Genomic DNA, 22,500 nt, shown 5'->3' with positions numbered 1-22,500 from the left:
ACGTGCAGAATGTGGTTGGACGTTGTTCTGCTGAAATAAACTTTTTTTTTTTTTTTTTTTTACATATTGCTGCCATCAAATTCATAATGAGCATATATTTTTCATAAAGTAAAATTTCTCAATTTCAAGATTTGATATGTTGTCTTTGGTGTATTTTTGATTATTTATGGGTTTATATGATTAGCAAATCATTGAATTCAGTTTTTATTTACATTTTACACACATCACAACTTTTTTGGTAACAGGGTTGTAGTAAAGTTGATACAATTACAGCAACAACATATCAAAAACACATTTCTGCAACTCTTTTTCTTACAGCTGTAACTACAGGAGAGCATTTCAATGCTGCTTTATAAACATAACTGTGAACACCATCAGCGATATGGTGATGCAGTGGAGCACATTGACTGGCTCATACCCCTTTGACAAACATGTGTTGGAACTCTCAGGTGTGATTCAATCAGTTTGTGGCTCTTAAGGCTCAAACTTAAAGGTGGAGTGAGAGATTTGAATCCAACACGTATGAATGCACCATCTACTGAGCAATCAATCATCTTGGAAAACGGCATCACCAATCGTGGAAGATCCCGTGGAGTTCAGTTGTGATGCCATTTTCCAAGAGAACTGATTGGTCACTATAGGTGGTGCATTTGGTTTGGTCCGCTATCTTGAACAGCACGTTAAGTGTGCAGCAGAAGTTACCATGATGATGTATCCCAGCAAGAATCAAACCTTCGTAACACTGAAAACCCACGGTCACAGTTAACTGGGAGGCCTGCTTTTTGGTGCAGGCATAAGTTATGCTACCTTAATAACAACAAAGCAACGAAGGATCTGATGGAGTGTATCCACAGCCCTTTTAATAGGATGAGGTTTAGGCCTTAAGCAATATACACAACTGCTTTATCGTGCAGACTGAGTAAATGCTGATACTGCAGAGCTCTGAAGGTTCACTGTTGTGGGTTTTAATCGGAAAAAAGGCTCCACAACAACAGCTGACGTAAATGAAATTTGTCAGGCTTGAAAATAAATAAACAGAAATTCAATCTGTGTAATATCTGACTGTGGTTTTTATAAATGCTACTGGACAAAAATAGATGAAAATAAATGATCACTTCAAATATAGATTAAAAATGATTTGCAGAATTAGAAGAAATAATCAAGATGAACTGACGAGGAGACTTTCCTCAGAACTCCTCTGAGTTACTTTACAACAGAGAGGCCACAAGTTTCACACAATTCAAAATCCATGAGACACCAACAGACAAAAGACACTGCTGTATAATATCTGCACAAAGTTTCTGAGGGAAGATTACTCAGTGCTGTGGAGGAGGAAGCAGTATGTCCGGTCTCCAGAGAGATTATCTTTAAATTATCCTTTTAGAGAGGATTTCTTCTCTGATGGGTTTGGTGACAAGCAGGTTTCTCAACAACTTTTATTAAAAGAAGAATAATCTGACTGACCTCAGGCGTCCGTCCTCTGCTGCAGCTCCTCCAGGGATGATCTTCGTGATGAAGATGCCGGGGTCATCACCGATGTGTGGGTTATCTGTCCCTCCAGCGATGCTGAAGCCCAGCCCTGAGTTACCCTGCAGCCACGACACAGTCAGACACATCATGGATGGTGCTAACACGCCAACACAAAGGCTTCATGTTTCTCACACAGCAGGAGGACGGGTGTCTTCAGTGAGCTGTGGTTCACACTGGAGGATTTCTAACATGATTTTAACTGGGAAAATAGTTTTTTACTATCATAGTAAAGCTAATATTGAGTCTAGCAGTGCACAATTCAGCGTGTTATTTCATCTACAATATTTATACACAACAAATGGTATCTAATCTTATTTATGTCTGGAATGAGTTGAAGTACCCTGTGACACCACTGTGATGGTCCAGATGAGTTTATTGGATTTTAAATTTGGCTAAATGTTTGTACAACTATCAATTATATATATAAATAAATGAAGGAGCACTTTGTCAGTTATGCAACTCTTTACTTCAGCAGGTAGGTTTCAACAACTGATCCAATACTTCTGGCCATTAGTCTCAACTTCTCACATGCTAGCTAGTTTTCGCATACTGTCAATCACAGCAGGTGGAGTTCGGGTGTTACAGCTGACTCAGGTGGGTTGGAGGTGTGTCCTGGTGGACTACGACAGTTGTTACTTTACTGACAGATGATATACTGATCATCATGGTAAAAACATTTTCTAACACTATTTATGTTTTGTTTTTTTCTTTCTACAACACAAATATGTCCACGTAGTTTTTCTCGTCAACTAATTTCTGAGTACCCACCACCACCTGGAGAATTACTGTCCTCGTCAGCATCCTAATAACCTTTTCACACTTTATTGAGCAGACATTCCTTTTATACATATTATACAGTATGATTATGTATTTCTTTAAAAGTCAATTAAATAGAACGGATTGTAATGGTGTGGTTTCATACTGTGCCTGCTTCCAGAGTGTGCAGAACATAGAGGTGATACGTTTTTAGCCGGTCATCACTGCACTGGTCAGTATTGTTGTTTTGGCATCCTGCTGTTAAGTCCTGTCCTGCCTCTGCTTTATGGATTTTACTATGAAATATTGGATTAATGAGGCTGCAGGATCACACCATGTCTTTCAGACGAGGAGCTGCTCTGCACATAAAATCCTCTGGTTCAAGCTCTGATGAAGGTATGGACTGATTGGAATAGCGGCTCCTCCTGATTGGCTCTGTGTGTCGTCGCTACCTGGATACCGAATCAGAACATTTTTAGAAGAGCAGACATGAGCCTGTCTGTGCTCGGACACGACACTATGAATGGTTGTGGCCACCATCTGAATGCTGCAGTAGAAATGGAGGCAGATGTGAAGCTCTCTGTGTGGGTGGGGTTCTCCTCTGCTGAGGGTCTGCTGCTCTCTGCTCTGCCTCACTCGGATGCTTGTTACTGTCCTCTTGGCCGATGTTTCCATCTCACTGACTTGGCGCTTCTGCCAAATGTGTCACATCTGCTTTAGCATGCGAAGCGTTTTGCATGGAGTCAGATGAGGGCAGAACCAAGTGAAACAGGATGTTACGACATTGCACTCGAGATATAAATGAAAACATGAACTATTTGCGTGTTTTGCTTTGTTTTTTTACATTTCTATGAAGAATATCATGTCCATGATGTAAAGCAGTCACACTGGACAACCAGGCGTCCTCACTCAGCTTCTTGGTTTTAGCCATGACTTGAAACGGACTAGAAAACTACTGCATGAGCTGTTCTCATTTACAGTTTATAGTTGATGAGAATGCTGAGAATTTTGGACATTCGAGTAAAAAGTGTAGAAAAAACATGGAAATATTTCGGATATATTATTTACATCTCTGGCAAAATGTCTTCCTGTGTTTTGTGATGTGTTTAAATAATTTACAGACGATGAAACTAACCGATTAAATAAAAATGCACTAGACATGAAAATTTGAAATGGGTATGAATCATTTTGGGTTGAACTGTACATGTAAAAAAAAAAATCCAACTCGGCCTGCTGACTGCATTGTGTTGCAGAGAAAACTGAAAATTTTAGGGCAGCCACACTTGTGCAATAATCCTGTTTAATCAGCATCTTGATGGGCCACAGCCTTCAGGTGGATAACTTGGTGAAGGGCTCGCTAATATCGATTTGAACAAATTCGTGAACGAAATTTGAGAGAAATAAACCTTCAAACTTTGAATCCAACTCATGAAAAATGGGAGTGAAAACAAATGTTGCATTTATATTTTAGTTGAATGCAGACAGTATTTCATGATATAAACAGAGATTGCAGAGCGACACACTGAGAGCAGTTTCTGTCACGGGGCAGCGAGGACTTTTTCTAATTTGAATTTGCTGTTCAGAGACTTTTTCGGCGTGCTGCCGTAACGAGGAACGTTCTCATAGATCGTCTGAGGTTAAAGATATTAAATACTCACCCGCTCCAGAGTGATTTCCTCAAACTCATATTCAATCTCGGTGCCGTTGACCTGCAGAAACAAGAAAATAGACTGATCTCAGACACTCACTCCATTTCTAAATATTGTTTTTAAAATGGATACCTGTGCTGCTGAATTACATTCATACAGGATGATGTTTAGCTCTATATTACGCCAGCTGCACACACTTGAACCAGAGATGACGGGTGTTCTCCAGGGCCACTTGTGCTTCCTGTGCTAAATAGGCCCCGCCTCCAGGGAATCAATTTAAGATGATGGTTAATCAAAACGAGCCGTTTCAGGTCAGCTACAGAGGAGTCGGTCTCATGAGGTGATTAATCAGCAGCGAGTGCTTCTGTCACGATGCATTCATAAAGCAGCATATTAGATGCTGCGTATAATATTCTGAGTTAGCCATAATTTTTTGAGAAGCTTTAGATATTATTATCAGAACTTCTTATGATTGAAACCTGATGTTACTATATGATCAGATCTTCAGTCTACAGACTTGTTATAAGTGAGCAATGTTGTCAGGAAGGGAAAAAACAAAACTGTTTGCACCAAAAGAGAGTGCTGAGGCTGAGACAGCTGCTCTCCTGTCCTCGTTTCTTCGCCACCAACCACGAGCACGCCTGTTAACATAACCTCCAACTGTGACGATGTCATCGTGAAAAAACCCACCTCCTCTCGGAGCAGTATTTTTTATTTACTCAGCCTCCGTTCTGCATCAGCACCTCGGCCTCATTTATTTGTTTTGATGTAAAATGCTGTGAAAAGTGCCAGAGATGAAGGTCTCTATATTCTCCTGCTGGTCTTTTATTCATGACAAACATCAATAATTCAGCGCTGCAGCCTCATTTGTTTTACTAAGATGAGTTACACCATCAAAATGTGCTCCACATACACTCAGGAGTGGAGCCTCGACTCCAGCGCTCTCCGTCCAGCTGGAGGTATTGATCTGCTGCGGACTAATAGGTGCATTAAATAGGACTCACATAAGGGACAGTCTCCAACGTGTCTGTGTTGACGATGATGGGAGCGGGGCTGGCCTGCAGGAGACACAGAGAGACATGGTGAGACGCCTGTGAGCCCACCACTGTCCTACTTTCCATAAATGCATCCCGGGGATGAGCTTGTGGATCTGTGTATCATCAGCAATTTAACAGACGTCCATTTGCTGCTGGATGGCTCCACAAACACGACACAGTGCAGAGCTGCTGTGGAGTTAATATACTGGAGCTGAATGGGTTGAACAGGATGAGAACACAGAATTCAGGCGTAAATCTGTATCATGCAGATATGATTTCACACACCAGCAAAGACAACTGAGTCGTACAGGAGAAATGTGTTCACATTTTACATTAAATGTCTTTTCTCTGCATGTCACGGCTCCACTTCTCTGACCTCCTGTCAGGTTGTATATTGCAGTCATAAATCCTGAAGTATGAAATGAAAATAATTTCCCACAGTGCATGTAAAACACTTTTTGATAACTTGCAGAAATTGAGCAGGTGGTTAAAGGCGGCCTTCCCCAGAGAGGAGCACGACATGACAGCAGTGACCCGAACGCCAGACAAACAGCAGCTCAGTTTACGGGATGTAAACGAAGAGCTGGATGTGTGAGACTCACTTCAAAAGAGGAAGCTCAAGGATGCACAAGGAGATTCCTTTGAAATGAATCCTTTGATTTTGTCTCTACAAGATGAATCGAACTCAAACCAACAAGGGCGATAACAAAAGAAGGGACTAATCATCCTCTGAAGAATTATAACAAAAAAGATTGTAATGCATATTAAGTAGTTTATCATGTGCAGAAGATGAGAGCACCACCACGGGAGAAGTTGGAGTTTACAACCGTTACATAATCCGTCACTACATGTATTGTGAAGGATTATCACACTGTATGCAGTTACTACACACACACACACACACACACACACACACACACACACACACACACACACACACACACACACACACACACACACACACGTACCTTACAGACTGTGTACCTGCAGTAAGTCTGGCCGACATATGAGACTGTTTGCTTGCTCAACAGTTCAGTGACAGCACGAGTCAGCGAGAGTCTCAGCCTGTCCACGCACGTCTTCATCACCGCGGTAACATCGCTGAGGCCGGGGTCACATGACCTGGCTGCTGGGGGGATATACTCGATATTACTGGTATATATTACTGCTAGATAACCACTGTGGTAATACAAACTACAGAAAATGTAAACAATCTGAGGAATGAAAATGTTTCGGTTTGCTGAATATCGACCAAAGAAAATTTAATCAAATTGATCATCCATGCAGGAACACAGTTTTATGCTTAAATCACTCTTAGAATCCAAATCTGAGAAGAAAGTGGCTCCATAATGTGAGCAGGTGTACCAATAAACCCCACAGGTGTACAAAGGTGTAATCACTAGTTAACTCCCAAATTACAGATCCATGAATCAACTCAACTCTGAAGCATGTGAGCATTATTAACCTCCCTCATTCCTGAAGACATGCATTTACATTTTCACTGAGAAGAGTAAGGTAATTATTTATTTTCTCTAGTTAATATTTTTTCAAGTACAGCATCTCTCATCTATAATGAACGGTCACCTTTTGGTAAAAGTCATTTAAATTGGTTATCTAAGCCAGCTACACTGTTAGGCTGCAGCTGTCCCCTTGTGTACTCGAACCCCACTCGTATGCAGCTCTGATCAAATTAATTGGCTCATTAGTAGAAGCTAATTTGATTAATTTGAGTCATTTATTTTTACGATGAACAACAACAGAAAACACATCACTGGACATGATTTCTGATCTCTGAGAGGTACCCTGTAGACCAGATGTGGGCCAGTGGTTCTCAACTGGTGGGTTGGGATCTATAATTGGGCTGTGGGGTCGTTTTGAGAGGATCGAGAGGAATGTCAAACTTTTATCTTGAAGTCTACAGAATGTCTGTTTTTATTTTGTAGGACACACGTTTCCCTTGACACAACACGTGTCATGGCACTGTCATGGCAACGCTGGCTGTTTGGCCAGCGTTGCCATGACAGTAGAATCCAAAACTACCGTGTCACATCAGTAGTTTGCTCTTAGTCGAGCATTTGTGCAGAATACAACAGCGACTACATTTAATGTGTTTTCTTACGTACACATGGAGGCATGAGCAGATTCTGAGGTGTTGGCTGCTGCCATAGAGAAGAGGAGAGTGGAAGTAAGAGCAGGAAGAATGGAAACAGTCAGGCAGCCATTCATTTTGTTGGAGAGGGAGAGGACAGCAGGGCAGGAAAGGACCACGGTCAACAACATGGTCAACAACATGGTCAGTAACATGGTCAACAACATGGTCACCAACATGGTCAGCAGCATGGTCAGCAGCATGGTCACCGACATGGTCACCGACATGGTCAACGACATGGTCAACAACATGGTCAGCAACATGGTCACCAACATGGTCAGCAACATGGTCAGCAACATGGTCACCAACATGGTCAACAACATGGTCAGCAACATGGTCAGCAACATGGTCAAGAACATGGTCACCAACATGGTCACCAACATGGTCAACAACATGGTCAGCAACATGGTCACCAACATGGTCAGCAACATGGTCACCAACATGGTCAACAACATGGTCAGCAATATGGTCACCAACATGGTCAGCAATATGCTCAGCAACATGGTCAGCAACATGGTCACCAACATGGTCACCAACATGGTCACCAACATGGTCAGCAATATGGTCAACAACATGGTCAGCAACATGGTCACCAACATGGTCACCAACATGGTCAGCAACATGGTCAACAACATGGTCACCAACATGGTCAGCAACAACGTCAAGAACATGGTCAGCAACATGGTCACCAACATGGTCACCAACATGGTCAACAACATGGTCAGCAACATGGTCAGCAACATGGTCAAGAACATGGTCAGCAACATGGTCACCAACATGGTCAGCAACATGGTCAGCAACATGGTCACCAACATGGTCAGCAACATGGTCACCAACATGGTCAGCAATATGCTCAGCAACATGGTCAGCAACATGGTCAGCAACATGGTCACCAACATGGTCACCAACATGGTCAGCAATATGGTCACCAACATGGTCACCAACATGGTCACCAACATGGTCAACAACATGGTCAGCAATATGGTCAGCAACATGGTCAACAACATGGTTAAGAACATGGTCACCAACATGGTCAGCAACATGGTCACCAACATGGTCAGCAATATGGTCAGCAACATGGTCACCAACATGGTCAGCAATATGGTCACCAACATGGTCACCAACATGGTCAACAACATGGTCAGCAATATGGTCAGCAACATGGTCAACAACATGGTTAAGAACATGGTCACCAACATGGTCAGCAACATGGTCACCAACATGGTCAGCAATATGGTCAGCAACATGGTCACCAACATGGTCAGCAACATGGTCAGCAACATGGTCACCAACATGGTCAGCAATATGGTCAGCAACATGGTCACCAACATGGTCAGCAACATGGTCACCAACATGGTCACCAACATGGTCAGCAATATGGTCAGCAATATGGTCAGCAACATGGTCAACAACATGGTTAAGAACATGGTCATCAACATGGTCAGCAACATGGTCAGCAACATGGTCACCAACATGGTCAGCAACATGGTCACCAACATGGTCAGCAATATGGTCAGCAACATGGTCAACAACATGGTCAACAACATGGTCACCAACATGGTCAGCAATATGGTCAGCAACATGGTCACCAACATGGTCACCAACATGGTCAGCAACATGGTCAGCAACATGGTCACCAACATGGTCACCAACATGGTCAGCAATATGGTCAGCAACATGGTCACCAACATGGTCAGCAATATGGTCAGCAACATGGTCACCAACATGGTCACCAACATGGTCAGCAACATGGTCAGCAACATGGTCAGCAACAGCACTACTGCGGGAGCTTGGAATCGGTGGAGGAAACCTGCAGCAGGCCGGGAGGGACACGAAGCAGCTGAACGGGGCCGTCTGTGGATTTGGCGTGAAAAGGATGGTGTAGTAGATGGTCGTGTGTAGCAGGTGTGATCTCGTGGTTTTGAGCAAAGATAACGTTGCCAAAGTATGTAGGCACAAGTCATAACAGCAGGGTGGTCTCTGGAGTTAGTGGAGGAAGAAGGGTTGTATGGAAGGAGTATGATCTTGTGGAGCAGGAGTGATGGGTGTGAGTACTGACGGGAGAAGTTCTGGGACGCTGAGACTGCAGAGATTGAGTCAGTTGACCCCTTGCAGTGTGTACAGTAAATCCAGAAAGATAAAAGGTAGACACGAAGCATGAAGCCGAAAAGGAAACGGCATTTGGAAATGAAACACTCTGTGTAGAAGACAAAGTTGTTAAGTACTTTCAAGGACGACCGCAGGACATCGTCAACAAGCCGAACGTCTTCGTGTTCATAGCAAGAATAGACTCTTCTTAGCACGTAGCTCAAAGCGAACTGCAAAGTCAGTGAACAGTAGGATTACATCGTCAGTCTCACACAGCGTCACGCTGTGCTGCTTGACATCAAGGATAAGGTTATTGTTCTCCCTGAGAATGAAGTCTTTCATGTGATTAGAGTGCAGAAGCGTCTTAAAGCCTCTCACTATTCCTTCAATCAGTCTCTGCTGCTGAAATCCTGCACAGCCACCAACTGTGATCTGTGTCTCTGGTTATAATTTGCGGAGTCAGTCGTCACTCTGCTGCTCTGTGATGCTCAGTCTTTTAATTCAGACTCGCTGATTAGAACCAAACACACTCATCCAATAATTCACATTAATGTAAATTCTGCTGCAAGTTAATGACCTGAATACATCGATGTTAAATGTACAGTCTATAAGGTGGGTACAATTAGTGCATTAATTATACAACAAGTGGTTCCGACCCAGATATCTGATTGATCAAATCATCATGACATCACTCCCTGCTCATCACTAGAAATATCACTCCACCTCCTCAACGGAAATATAGAATTATAATTTAATTATAGTATGTAATACAATGTAGTTTTTACTTGTTATATTAAATGTGACCCATTTGGTGAAGTCGGGTCTCTTTTGGTCCTTTTTGGTCGCTCTGAGCACCCGTACCGTAACACCACGGATAGTCACGCACTTACAATCCTAGAGGAGGCTAGCTGGACCGGTTTGGTTTGAACACATGACACGGAGCTAAAATGTTAAAAACACACGAGTCCATGGATATCTTTGTTCATCAGGTATCTTTGTTCTTCAGATTTGTTTATCAGATATCTTTGTTCATCAGATATCTTTGTTCATCAGATATCTTTGTTCTTCAGGTATCTTCGTTCATCAGGTATCTTTGTTCTTCAGATATCTTTGTTCATCAGATATCTTTGTTCATCAGATATCTTTGTTCTTCAGGTATCTTCATTCATCAGGTATCTTTGTTCTTCAGGTATCTTCGTTCATCAGGTATCTTTGTTCTTCAGATATCTTTGTTCATCAGATATCTTTGTTCCAACCAGACTGAACTAGCTGATCAGTTTAGTGTTTCTATGTTCTGTATTTATTCAGTTGGAGACTAGAAATCCTCTCTGTTGCTAGGTGGTTGTTAAGGGTCCGACTACTTCCTGGAGTAGGAAACGTTGTGTACGTTACATCAGAGTCTACTGACGTGGCTGATTGTTTTCCAGTTGTTAGTCGTACCCCATGTTTTGCCATGGAAACGGAGATCTCACGAACATAAAGTTTTATATTTTGAGAGGGAATTGCTCCACATTTGAACACATGAACACATCTAGATTACATGTTTTATTTAGATGGTAACTTGTAATATTGCTTAAATGCACACTGAATGCCTGTAGAATGAGAACAGAGCAGAAATGAACTGCAACAATAACAGACCTTAAACTAAACATCCTCAGATTCCTGACTTCACTCTGTCAGTTCCACTAATGATATTTCTTATGTACAACATCCCATCGTCTCATCTGTATTCACCGTCTGACGAACTGATTTTAGGCTCAGTTTGATAGCAGAATAAACAACATGATGAAATCATTTTAGTGGGAGGCACATCGAATTTTTGCATTTGGCATTAAAATGATGTTGATTTGTAATAATTAACCTTTAAAATGTGTGAAGAGTTCATGTAATGTTAAAGTCTTCCTCAACCTTGATTTTTCAGTTTGGCTTGAGTTAATTCTCCTATGGTTGTTTATTATTATTATTATTATTATTATTATCAGTATTATTATTATTTTCATTATCATTATATGTTTTTTTTAAATCATTTTGGTTTGTCTACATCAACGGCTCTCCACAGATTTGTCCTTTGGATCCACATTTCAGTGAGTCATTAAATCATGACCCAAATTTTTAAGCCACTTAAATTTATTTCACAAAAAAATGGCGCAGTAATGCTCAATGTTTTCATGCCAGTGTTGTGACTTTGTGCCTTTAATATTATAGAGAATAGTTCTGTAAATGAACTCACTGAATAAGAAGGATGTCAGAGGCTCCATCCATTTTCATTTACCATCATGAAGCCCTCCAGTAACTCCACTGACACAACATGGATCCCACTCGGAGTACTCGTGTATGCACACAGACCCCCGAGAGGTAATGGCCACTGACCTGAGCACATAAATGGCATGCTTAACTGCATTTAGGCTCATTTCTCTTCTTGTTCATGCTTCCTAACGCGACCATGGGATCAGCTGACTACAGCAGCACATTAATTCAGTGGTGCAGCAGCACAGGATACGTTCAGCGGCTAACATGGAGCTATAAACTAGAACAGGGATAAGATCAGAGTGTAATAATACTGAAGTATGGATTCAACTGCTTCCAGCACAGGAAGAACATTCACTGTGTTGTTTTGTTTTAATTTTGAACAGAAATAGCATTGATCAGCTGAAACACGCCGACACTCTGACTGAATAACGATGACGGTGTGACCCCACAATATAAAAGCTTGTGTCTCTTCAGTCAAACCTTCTTGTCTCAATAATTCAGTGGCACCCTTTATGTATAGTGGTTCATGAAAACAGGGGAGCGTATCAATAATTCACTGGCATGTGATGTAAAAATAGTCAACGAGGTTTAAGATGTGGATGCTGTAGAAGTGGAAGTTAGAGTGAACCTGGTGGAGATGGACGGAGCAGTGATGGAGGAAAACGGGACTGAATGTGTTCAAACCTGAAGGTCAACTGGAGTTTTAATGCCGGCAGAAATAACGGATGGATTCTTCAGGGACTAACTGGAAATATTGAGTCATGATTTATCTTTTCAAGAGTAGCACAGAAAAGTAAAAGGACAGCCAACATTTTGTGATGGATTAGTCCCTCCAGGAAATCTAGTGATCTCAATAATTAACGCAAATTCGAGCAAACTCCACAGTATTTGCGGGAACTTGCAAATTTCTAAAATTCCCACGATTTTTCTACAAAAATAGTCATCTTCAGAATCTGTGTTGAAAGTATTAATGACATAAAGTAAATATTTGTAAACAAAACTGTCTTTATTACCAACAATAACTCCTCATTTCAACCAGAAAGTCTCTGTTCCTGTTTTCATCTCCAAATAAAACTCTGTTCACGGAGGAAACCGGAACAAGAGGAGAAACAGGAAGTGACGGGGTTTGTGGGAAATGTGTTCTTCACATTAAAATGATGATTAAATGTTTGTGATCAAAGGAAGTGATTCCATATTACTGGATGTTAAATGAGTTTTCTCCACACGTCCAGTTGTCAGAGACGTCTCTTTGTTTGTTTCATCCAGCAGGTCTATGTGTTGAATGAACATGAATTAAACAGCATCTAAAGCTCTTGTAGAAGATGAAGACTACATTACCTGTCAAAATATTAGTCACACACCGTTTTATAAAGCTATGTCACTTTTATGATTTTATTTTATAACTTTTATTGCCATGGTTCTCAAAGTTCCATCCATAAATAAAAAAAAAGATTAAAACTAAAATATTTCTGCAGCATAATTATTATCATAGGAAGTGATTACATATTTATTCCTTTATCAGGTAGTGCTTAAAAATTTAAAAAAATAAAAATTTAAAAAAAATCTTTCTCGGCTTGCAATTTTTTCTAATTCCTGCAATTAAAACTCCACAAATTACATCACAATTTTTGAGAAAATGTGCCACAAAATCAAAAATTTTTTATCACAACAATCGCAAAAAAATTGTCAGAATATGTCATCTTTTAGTATTTATTTGTTTGTGCTCTCCCTCCTCCGGTCCTGATATGAGCCCTGTGTTCTGTCACCTGGCTTCCAGGTAATGCTGCCTGCTAACCCTCCTTCCACTCGGCTCCCCTCAGCTGCATGATGAATGGCCTCCAATTACCTCCCACTGGGCTGCCTGAGGTCATCTTACTCATGCTATGGTTGCACAAACATTTTACATTCCAGCAATTAAACCCACAACCACACTTCTGCATGTCATCAATTCTCCTGTTTCCTATCGTGAAAATGAACCTCCGTTTCTTCCTGCAAATAACAAGCAGCCTGAAAAGAAGCAGAGTTTTACTACTTAACTCATTTTTACACGTTTACGACCAACATCTCACTACTACACACAAACAGTGTTCTCCACCCGGGACACAGGAGTTAGTTCATAGTGAAATACTAAACACACATTAACCATGTGCATCATAGAGTTTCTATAAACAATATAGATTGCACTCAGATTATTATCATATGAAAATATGTTACTTCCTCTACTTATTTGGTCTCCAGTGGTCCTCTTACACCAATCACCTGGTCTACTTTCTAGCCTGGTTTTCACCGTAGTGCTGCATGACGATGACACAGATCAGTGCCATAGTGTCAACAATCAGGAATATGTCACTAACTTTGCAGCAGAATTTGTTTCCACATAATTAAAACATCTGCTGCAGATGCTGAGAACTCACCTGATGTTCCCAGACTTACATTCGGTATGTGAGTATCTGGTCTTCCTTCACTCTGGAGGGAATCATTTCCACTCGCTGCATCCTACTGGATTCATTTTAAACTATGGGAGCAGCTTTAACCAATCAGCACTGACCACCATATGCACTGAAAATCTACCAACACTGCAACTACATTTAGAGGAAAACACTTCAACATCACTGCACTTAACCACCGATGCTGGTCACTGACTGGTCCGCCCCTTCAGAGGGGCAGTGCAAACATCTTACCTTGACCTAGAAAGAAGCTGGGGGCGGAGCCAAACAGCTGCAATCAAGTTGGACAGTTTTCAGTCGGAGAAATACTCACTTCCTGTTAGAGCTGATCCCGATCTAATAAAATGTTCTCAGACTCTCAGTTCGTATGTAAATCATGTGAATCAAGATTTTATCAATTTGCAGCTGTACATAAATCTGAGCAGACGTGTCCCTCTAAAACTACAGAAATAAACTGAAAACATTAATAAATAGTAAAATACAGAGAAAAAAACTACAAGACAACTTTCACTGTTGATAAATCAGAAGACTGTCACATCTGTACAGATGTTAGTTTTCAGATCTCTCACATCCCATCAACCAGACAGGTTTTATGTTATTAAATACTTCAATTGATTAAATCTGTGAGCAGTTTATTGATCTGTAATGTGAATGTATTGATTCTCCCTGACTGGTAGACCACAGACCAACATCTATCATGTTCACATAATAAACCTTCAGAATCAGACAAATACAATCTGAAACTCTCATTTTCAAATAAAAAGCAAAATTTCTATAAATTGTCACATTGTTGAAGTGACATCAGAACCAATCAGCTGTTAGATCAGCTGAGAGCCAGGAGTTTCCCATCATGCCCTGAGGTCAAACACTGTGATCTGTGACCTCGTGATGTTATCGTCGGCTATTTTAAATGACGTCAGAGGAAATCGGGCTCAAAGTCGAACAGAAATCCAACCGGCCTGCATTGTGCTCCGATCGAATCTGGCTCATCTCAAACCAGCCTGTCAATGCAAACAGAGTGAAATCACAGCCAAGAAAACTGAAACTGTGAGCGACGGTCTGTCAGAGAACTGCAACTGGAGAACATTGAGAGGCTTTTATAACAAGTTCAATCACAAAAGTGTGTCGCCAGACCGAAATGTATCAGTCAGGTTCTGATTTTGTAAACTTTATCCTTTAATAAGATCTTTCATGAAACAGCCTGGCCAAAGAGAGCCCACAGAGTCAATTATTAAATGATGAGTGGTAAACCATCTCCATGCATCACTGGACCAGTATTTCTGAACAGATCCTTTAGTTCTGCTCTGCTAATCAGACGCAGCTTCATTCACAGCTCTGATTTCTGATTAGATGAGCTCAGGGAACACTGGACGACCCGGGCACCCTTGAAATCAATTTTGTCAGTGCTATCAAATTCTCCTGATTTTTTCCACATGTGGAAACTACTGGCCGTGAGCACAATACACAACAACAAGTCCGATATGAGTGCCAGGTGTTGGCAGAGGAGAGGGGCTACCTTTTGTCCCTGTGCTTTGAATTGTAGATGATTTTCCTCTTTAGCTGTGCACAGTTGTTGGACATAGTGCATAACATGGAGCCAAAGAAAGTTGAATACTGCAGATGTTGGAAGTTGTGCACCTGATTCAGCCAGGATATCTCTTACTGCCTATTCCTAAATATGACGATAAATATGTTTCTTTAAGAGAAGGGTGTTTTCCATGAAGTACAACTTCGTTCAGCCACAGATAACAAGAAGCAATTTTGAATCAATGTAGCTGCAGATGTGAGACATAAAACACTCATATGGTTCCAGACGGGTAAACATCTGAGAGGTCACCAACATTGTCACACCTCTTTAAATCACCACTTCTTAAGAACAACACAAACAAAGTTTGTTGGTTCCACCCTCACACTGTTTCTAAAAGAGTTCATAGCTTCAGGTCTGTAACATGGTTCTGATCCAGAAGTGTCTTCAGCTGCAATACCAGCGAGTGCCACTAGAGGTCGTCTCCAAAAAGCCTCCGGCTCCATAGACTCCCATTCAACTTCTCTCATCAAATCCAAAGTGAATAAAATGTGTCCATCAGTTATCTCGGTGTTGTTAGCTAAAGTCACTCCTTCTTATTAGTTTTCTGGAGGTCCATCTGAAAATAATCCCTCATTCATTAGAAAAGAAGATTCAAGAACACCTGTTTTTGGGGGCGTGTCTGTTTGATTGACAGGCCTGTGGTGCAGTCAGGTTACAGCTATCGGTAGGCGGGACATAGTATCGTCAGGTTTCTGATCAGATCGGTCAGATCCACCGCTGGCTCCTCCCCCAGCTCGTCCAAATATGGTCACTTCCTGCTCCAAACCGCTCTGAACTAGCAAAGATGGTGACGGACAGAATCTGAACTGGAGGATTCATAACGTTCACAAACCAACGATGACATCACTGATGGTTGATGACATCACTAATGGATGATGACATCACTGATGGTTGATGGTTGGTGGTCACCAACACTGACACAATCCTTCAAGTCACCAGGTCTGGAGAACAACACAAACACTGCTGGATGGTCCCAACACAACAGCTGTAATAACAGATTTTTCTGGATATCATAACATAGAGCCAGCAGCCAAACACCAACCAGCACTGCGAGCTGCATGTCCCTCTGCTATCAGACGCATACAAAAAAAATTGTTAAATGCCCAATACGTGTAAATCATGTATATTTAATTGCGCGACAAGCATTCAGTTTTTTCAAGATGTAAGAACCAGAGTTATCTGCAGTTATCCACTGAAACACAATCTAATCCTGTTATACCGAGCAGCTAACCCACCTAAACACGTGTCTTTAGACAGCTCTCCATCACACGGCATTAACTCATGTTAATATTGACGAATGATGAGGTAGCTCAACATTTGTTTCCTTCAGCAAAACACTGCTGCCAAATACATCGTCATTTACCTTAATCGTGGATTATCAATTTATGAAATCTGTCCTCCACTGCAGGTCATCATGCTGCTGATGGACTCTACAGAACAACAGTTTTACCTGGTAGGGCTCCTGCCAGCTCTGGACACGACCACAGTCAGAGGGCCACAGGTCACAGCTCCCCCCTTTGGATCTCACTGCCACCAGGCAGCCGGGGCTCCTGGAGGACACGCTGTCCGAACGCCACGCTGCCGTCCGCCCACTCCGGCGAGGAAGCGTGGCGCCGCCGGGAACGGATCCATAATGGTACCGCTGGCCCGGATGCTGCTGGCGCCTGCTGTTGGGATGCTGATGATGCCAGCTGTAGGAGCACGGCACCTCACCACAGTCATCCCGTCCATCCAGGTCCGCAAAGCAACTGTGCTGTTTGCTCAGGTAAGCAGTCATGTCGTTGCCATGCAACACTGACCTCTGCTCTCTTCACCCGCTTCTACTCTTCCTTTCTATGTTCCTCTTCTTTTTGTTCTCCTTCCGTAGGTTTCACTGCAACAGTCATCAAACACACGCCGCCGTCCTGTCTGATGTACGACTCGCACGCCTTGGCAAGATGAATGATGGATGAAGTGAGTGGCTGGCTGCTGTAGCTGAACAGGCTACAGAGGGTGTGTTAGCTTTAGGAGAGGGAGAGAGATACATGAGAGAGAGGGGGAGCAGAGAGACAGGGAGGGATGGAGAGAGCTGCTGGATGACAGGGAGCGTGGGGGAGGAGATGGAGGGGAGAGGAGATAGGGGGAGGAGATTGGGGGGGAGAGGAGAGGAGATGGAGGGGAGAGGAGATGGGGGGAGAGGTTATGGGGGAGAGGAGATGGAGGGGAGAGGAGATGGGGTGAGGAGATGGGGGAGAGGAGATGGAGAGGAGAGGAGAGGAGAGGAGAGGAGAGGAGAGGAGAGGAGAGAAGAGGAGACGGGGGAGTTGGGGGAGGAGATTTGGGAGGGTGGGGGTGATGGAGAGGAGATGGAAGGGAGCGGAGATGGGGGGAGAGGAGATGGGGGAAGTAGATGAGGGGAGAGGAGATGGGGGGAGGAGATGGGGGGGTGGAGGGGAGAGGAGATGGAGGGGAGGAGATGGGGGAGAGGAGATGGAGGGGAGAGGAGGGGGAGGAGACGGGGGAGAGGAGAGGGAATGGAGGGAAGAGGGGATGATATGGGGGGAGAGGAGATGGGGGAGAGGAGATGGAGGGGAGGAGATGGGGGAGAGGAGAGGGGATGGAGGGGGAGAAGAGATGGAGGGGAGGAGATGGGGAGAGGAGACGGGGGGAGAGGAGATGGAGGGGAGAGGAGGGGGAGGAGATGGGGGAGAGGAGAGGGGATGGAGGGAAAAGGGGATGATATGGGGGAGAGGAGATGGGGAGAGGATATGGGGGGGGGAGATGGGGGAGAGGAGAGGGGATGGAGGGGAGAGGAGATGGAGGGGAGAGGAGGGGGAGGAGATGGGGAGAGGAGAGGGGATGGAGGGGAGAGGAGAGGGGAGGAGAGGAGATGGAGGGGAGAGGAGATGGAGGGGGAGGAGAGGGGATGGAGGGCAGAGGAGATGGAGGGGAGGAGATGGGGGGAGAGGAGATGGAGAGGAGAGGAGACGGGGGAGTTGGGGGAGGAGATTTGGGAGGGTGGGGGTGATGGAGAGGAGATGGAAGGGAGAGGAGATGGGGGGAGAGGAGATGGGGAGAGGAGAGGAGATGGGGGAAGTAGATGAGAGGAGAGGAGATGGGGGGGGGAGGAGATGGGGGGTGGAGGGGGAGAGGAGATGGAGGGGAGGAGATGGGGGAGAGGAGATGGGGGAGAGGAGATGGGGGAGAGGAGATGGAGGGGAGAGGAGGGGGAGGAGATGGGGGAGAGGAGAGGGAATGGAGGGAAGAGGGGATGATATGGGGGGAGAGGAGATGGGGAGAGGAGATGGAGGGGAGGAGATGGGGGAGAGGAGAGGGGGATGGAGGGGAGAAGAGATGGAGGGGAGGAGATGGGGAGAGGAGACGGGGGAGAGGAGATGGAGGGGAGAGGAGGGGGAGGAGATGGGGGTGAGGAGAGGGGATGGAGGGAAGAGGGATGATATGGGGGAGAGGAGATGGGGGAAAGGATATGGGGGGAGAGGTGGATGGGGGAGAGGAGAGGGGATGGAGGGAGAGGAGAGGGGAGGAGAGGATGGAGGGGGAGAGGAGTTGGAGGGGGAGGAGAGGGGATGGAGGGGAGAGGAGAGGGGAGGAGAGGAGATGGAGGGGAGAGGAGATGGAGGGGGAGGAGAGGGGATGGAGGGCAGAGGAGATGGAGGGGAGGAGATGGGGGAGAGGTGAGGGGATGGAGGGGGAGAGGAGATGGAGGGGAGAGGAGGGGGAGGAGTGGGGGAGAGGTGAGGGGATGGAGGGGAGAGGTGAGGGGGGAGGGAGAGGGGAGGAGAGGAGATGGAGGGGAGAGAGATGGAGGGGGAGGGAGAGGGGATGGAGGGCAGAGGAGATGGAGGGGAGGAGATGGGGAGAGGAGAGGGGATGGAGGGGAGAGGAGAGGGGAGGAGAGGAGATGGAGGGGGAGGAGAGGGGATGGTGGGGAGAGGAGATGGAGGGGGAGGAGAGGGGATGGAGGGCAGAGGAGATGGAGGGGAGAGATGGGGGAGAGGAGAGGGGATGGAGGGGAGAGGAGAGGGGTGGAGGAGATGGAGGGGGAGGAGAGGGGATGGAGGGGAGAGGAGATGGAGGGGAGGAGATGGGGGAGAGGAGAGGGGATGGAGGGGAGAGGAGAGGGGAGGAGAGGAGAGGAGATGGAGGGGGAGGAGAGGGGATGGAGGGGAGAGGGAGGGGTGAGGAGGATGGAGGGGAGTGGAGATGGAGGGGGAGGAGAGGGGATGGAGGGCAGAGGAGATGGAGGGGAGGAGATGGGGGGAGAGGAGAGGGGATGGAGGGGAGAGGATATGGAGGGGGAGGAGAGGGGATGGAGGGCAGAGGAGATGGAGGGGAGGAGATGGGGGAGAGGAGATGAGGGGAGAGGAGATGGGTGGGGAGATGGGGGGGAGAAGATGGGGGGAGGAGATTGGGGGTTACATGAGGGAAGAAAGGGGGAACGGAAGGAGAGGCAGATAAGAAGAGAGAGAGAGAGAGAGAGGGAGGGAGAGAGAGAGAGAGAGAGAGAGAGGAGAAAGATAGAGAGAGAGAGAGAGAGAGAGGGAGAGAGAGAGAGAGAGAGAGAGAGAGAAAGATAGAGAGAGAGAGAGAGAGAGAGAGAGGGAGAGAGAGAGAGAGAGAGAGAGAAAGATAGAGAGAGAGAGAGAGAGAGAGGGAGAGAGAGGGGGAGAGAGGGAGAGAGAGCTGTCAGCTGTCAGCCGTCCCTCAATAAATGACTCAACTGACAGAGCTGCTTGACAAACAGCTGATGGTCAGAGCTGCTGGGACTCACCCACAGCTGCAGCTTGGACTACAAATCCCTACAGGACTACAGTGGGAGGGGCTACACGACGACAGTGGGAGGGGCTACATGACTACAGTGGGAGGGGCTATATCTCAGAAGCTTTTTTTGATACTTTTCTTTTTCTTTGCGACATCAGTTCTGTTATTAAACTGTATTAATTCATATTTATATTTGCAATATGCCTTCGAAGAGATGATCCACCCCGATATGCAGTTTTCTTCAGCCCGTTTTAACTCATTGTTTGATGGTCTGTAAACCCACTCTCTCACCTGCAGCTCCGCCCACACGCTGCCTGCTGACATCAACCAGTAATCAGTGGTATCCATAGCAGTCAGGTGATCTTTGTTTACCCTTCATTAGGGCAGGACACACAGAGAACAAAGAACACCACCCTTCATCTGAATCTGTTCATACATTACTGACAACACCGTGAGTCTCTGCTATAACCACGTGGTAAACATATGACACATATCTGTGTTTGCAGGTAAACATGTCACATGACCTTTAGGATTTAGAGTGAGGGAGACGTTCCTGTCCACAGAACAGTTCACCTCACAGCCAGCAGCAGGCGGTAGGGACATCGGGACAGACAGCAGTGTGCACTCGGCCCAGTTCAGCACAGTCTTCTGGTTACGTCCTGCTGCATGTCCGTGGTGTGGACCTGCAGCAGGGTGAGGTGGTGGCGGGTGGCTGTGAGATCTTATGGGTCATCTGTACGAGGTTGGGTTGAGTGACGGACAACACAAGAATAGATGGGAGCAACATTAAATCCTTTGAGTTTGCAGATGACTGAAACGGATGCTGTGATCCAGAAGACGTCCGTCCCTCAGTACACCAATAAATACTGCTCTTCCATGTTGGGACTCTTTTAGTGCAGGAGTTTTAACAGTCCTGTTGTTTCCAATCACTCGCTGCTATTCTGCACTGACAGGAAATGACCTCATCATGTGAACACATCACCCTCCAGAACATCTGCAGCTTTAATTATTTTACCCAGAATTCAGTGTGTTTTTGTGTTCTCTGTTTAACACTCAATAAACACTCTGATTCTTCTGTCCAGCAGCAGAGAACAAACACGTTGTGTTCAGGAACAGCTGCAGCTTCCTCACACGCTTTTAATTTGAAAATCCTTTACATTGGTGGCCCCGCCGCTTCCTCTACGGAGCCAAGATGGCGACCGTTTAGGGTGGAAACCTTTTGTTTCAATATCCATACTATCACACAATTTAGTATGCTGGAAAAATATGAAATATGTCTCATTAAATAAGTAAAAGTACCAGTACTCTGGATGTTCTGACCCACAACCCTAAGTGGCAGAAGATACGTCACATTGACTGAGCCGCCGAGACAGTTGGTGGCGCTAAAGCTCCGCCCACAAAAGGAAGAAGAAGGAGAAGAAGAAGAAGAAGCAGAAGGAGAAGAGGAAGAAGAAGAGGAAGAAGGAGAAGGAGAAGAGGAAGAAGCAGAAGGAGAAGAGGAAGAAGCAGAAGAGGAAGAAGGAGAAGGAGAAGGAGAAGAGGAAGAAGGAGAAGAGGAAGAAGCAGAAGAGGAAGAAGGAGAAGAGGAAGAAGGAGAAGAGGAAGAAGCAGAAGGAGAAGAGGAAGAAGAAGAGGAAGAAGGAGAAGGAGAAGAGGAAGAAGCAGAAGGAGAAGAGGAAGAAGCAGAAGAGGAAGAAGCAGAAGAGGAAGAAGGAGAAGGAGAAGAGGAAGAAGGAGAAGAGGAAAAAGCAGAAGAGGAAGAAGGAGAAGGAGAAGAGGAAGAAGGAGAAGGAGAAGAGGAAGAAGCAGAAGAGGAAGAAGGAGAAGAGGAAGACAGAGAAGAGGAAGAAGCAGAAGAGGAAGAAGAAGAAGGAGAAGAGGAAAAAGCAGAAGAGGAAGAAGGAGAAGGAGAAGAGGAAGAAGGAGAAGGAGAAGAGGAAGAAGCAGAAGAGGAAGAAGGAGAAGAGGAAGAAGGAGAAGGAGAAGAGGAAGAAGCAGAAGAGGAAGAAGGAGAAGAGGAAGACAGAGAAGAGGAAGAAGGAGAAGAGGAAGAAGCAGAAGAGGAAGAAGCAGAAGAGGAAGAAGGAGAAGGAGAAGAGGAAGAAGGAGAAGAGGAAAAAGCAGAAGAGGAAGAAGGAGAAGGTGAAGAGGAAGAAGCAGAAGAGGAAGAAGGAGAAGAGGAAGAAGGAGAAGGAGAAGAGGAAGAAGGAGAAGCAGAAGAGGAAGAAGGAGAAGGAGAAGAGGA

At 44.9% G+C, this 22,500-nt stretch overlaps 1 protein-coding gene across 17 annotated transcripts in view; it reads right to left on the bottom strand.

The window, feature by feature from the left end:
• The window catches only part of dlg2 (discs, large homolog 2 (Drosophila)), a 287,216-nt gene that overhangs the window by 58,983 nt on the left and 205,733 nt on the right, over nt 1–22,500 (bottom strand). For 16 of the 17 annotated variants that reach the window (XR_011179035.1, XM_069165097.1, XM_069165099.1 and 13 more), the window contains 3 exons: nt 4,940–4,993; nt 3,945–3,995; nt 1,465–1,589 (listed from right to left, as the gene is read on the bottom strand). Coding sequence is in view for 16 of the 17 variants with exons in the window: in XM_069165097.1 (XP_069021198.1) it covers nt 1,465–1,589; nt 3,945–3,995; nt 4,940–4,993 (230 nt within the window). In the remaining variant the exon portion in view is untranslated. Of the gene's footprint in view, nt 1–1,464; nt 1,590–3,944; nt 3,996–4,939; nt 4,994–16,944; nt 17,465–22,500 lie in introns of those variants that run through there. The other variant, XM_069165101.1, reaches the window with a different exon arrangement.

The sequence above is a fragment of the Embiotoca jacksoni genome, unplaced genomic scaffold (assembly GCF_022577435.1).
Source record: "Embiotoca jacksoni isolate LCO1_2020_lvr unplaced genomic scaffold, fEmbJac1.0.p SCAF_33, whole genome shotgun sequence".
NCBI classification, from domain to species: Eukaryota; Metazoa; Chordata; class Actinopteri; family Embiotocidae; genus Embiotoca; species Embiotoca jacksoni.
The sequence above is the reverse complement of the archived record's forward strand: the minus strand, read 5'-3'. Positions and strand labels throughout refer to the sequence as shown.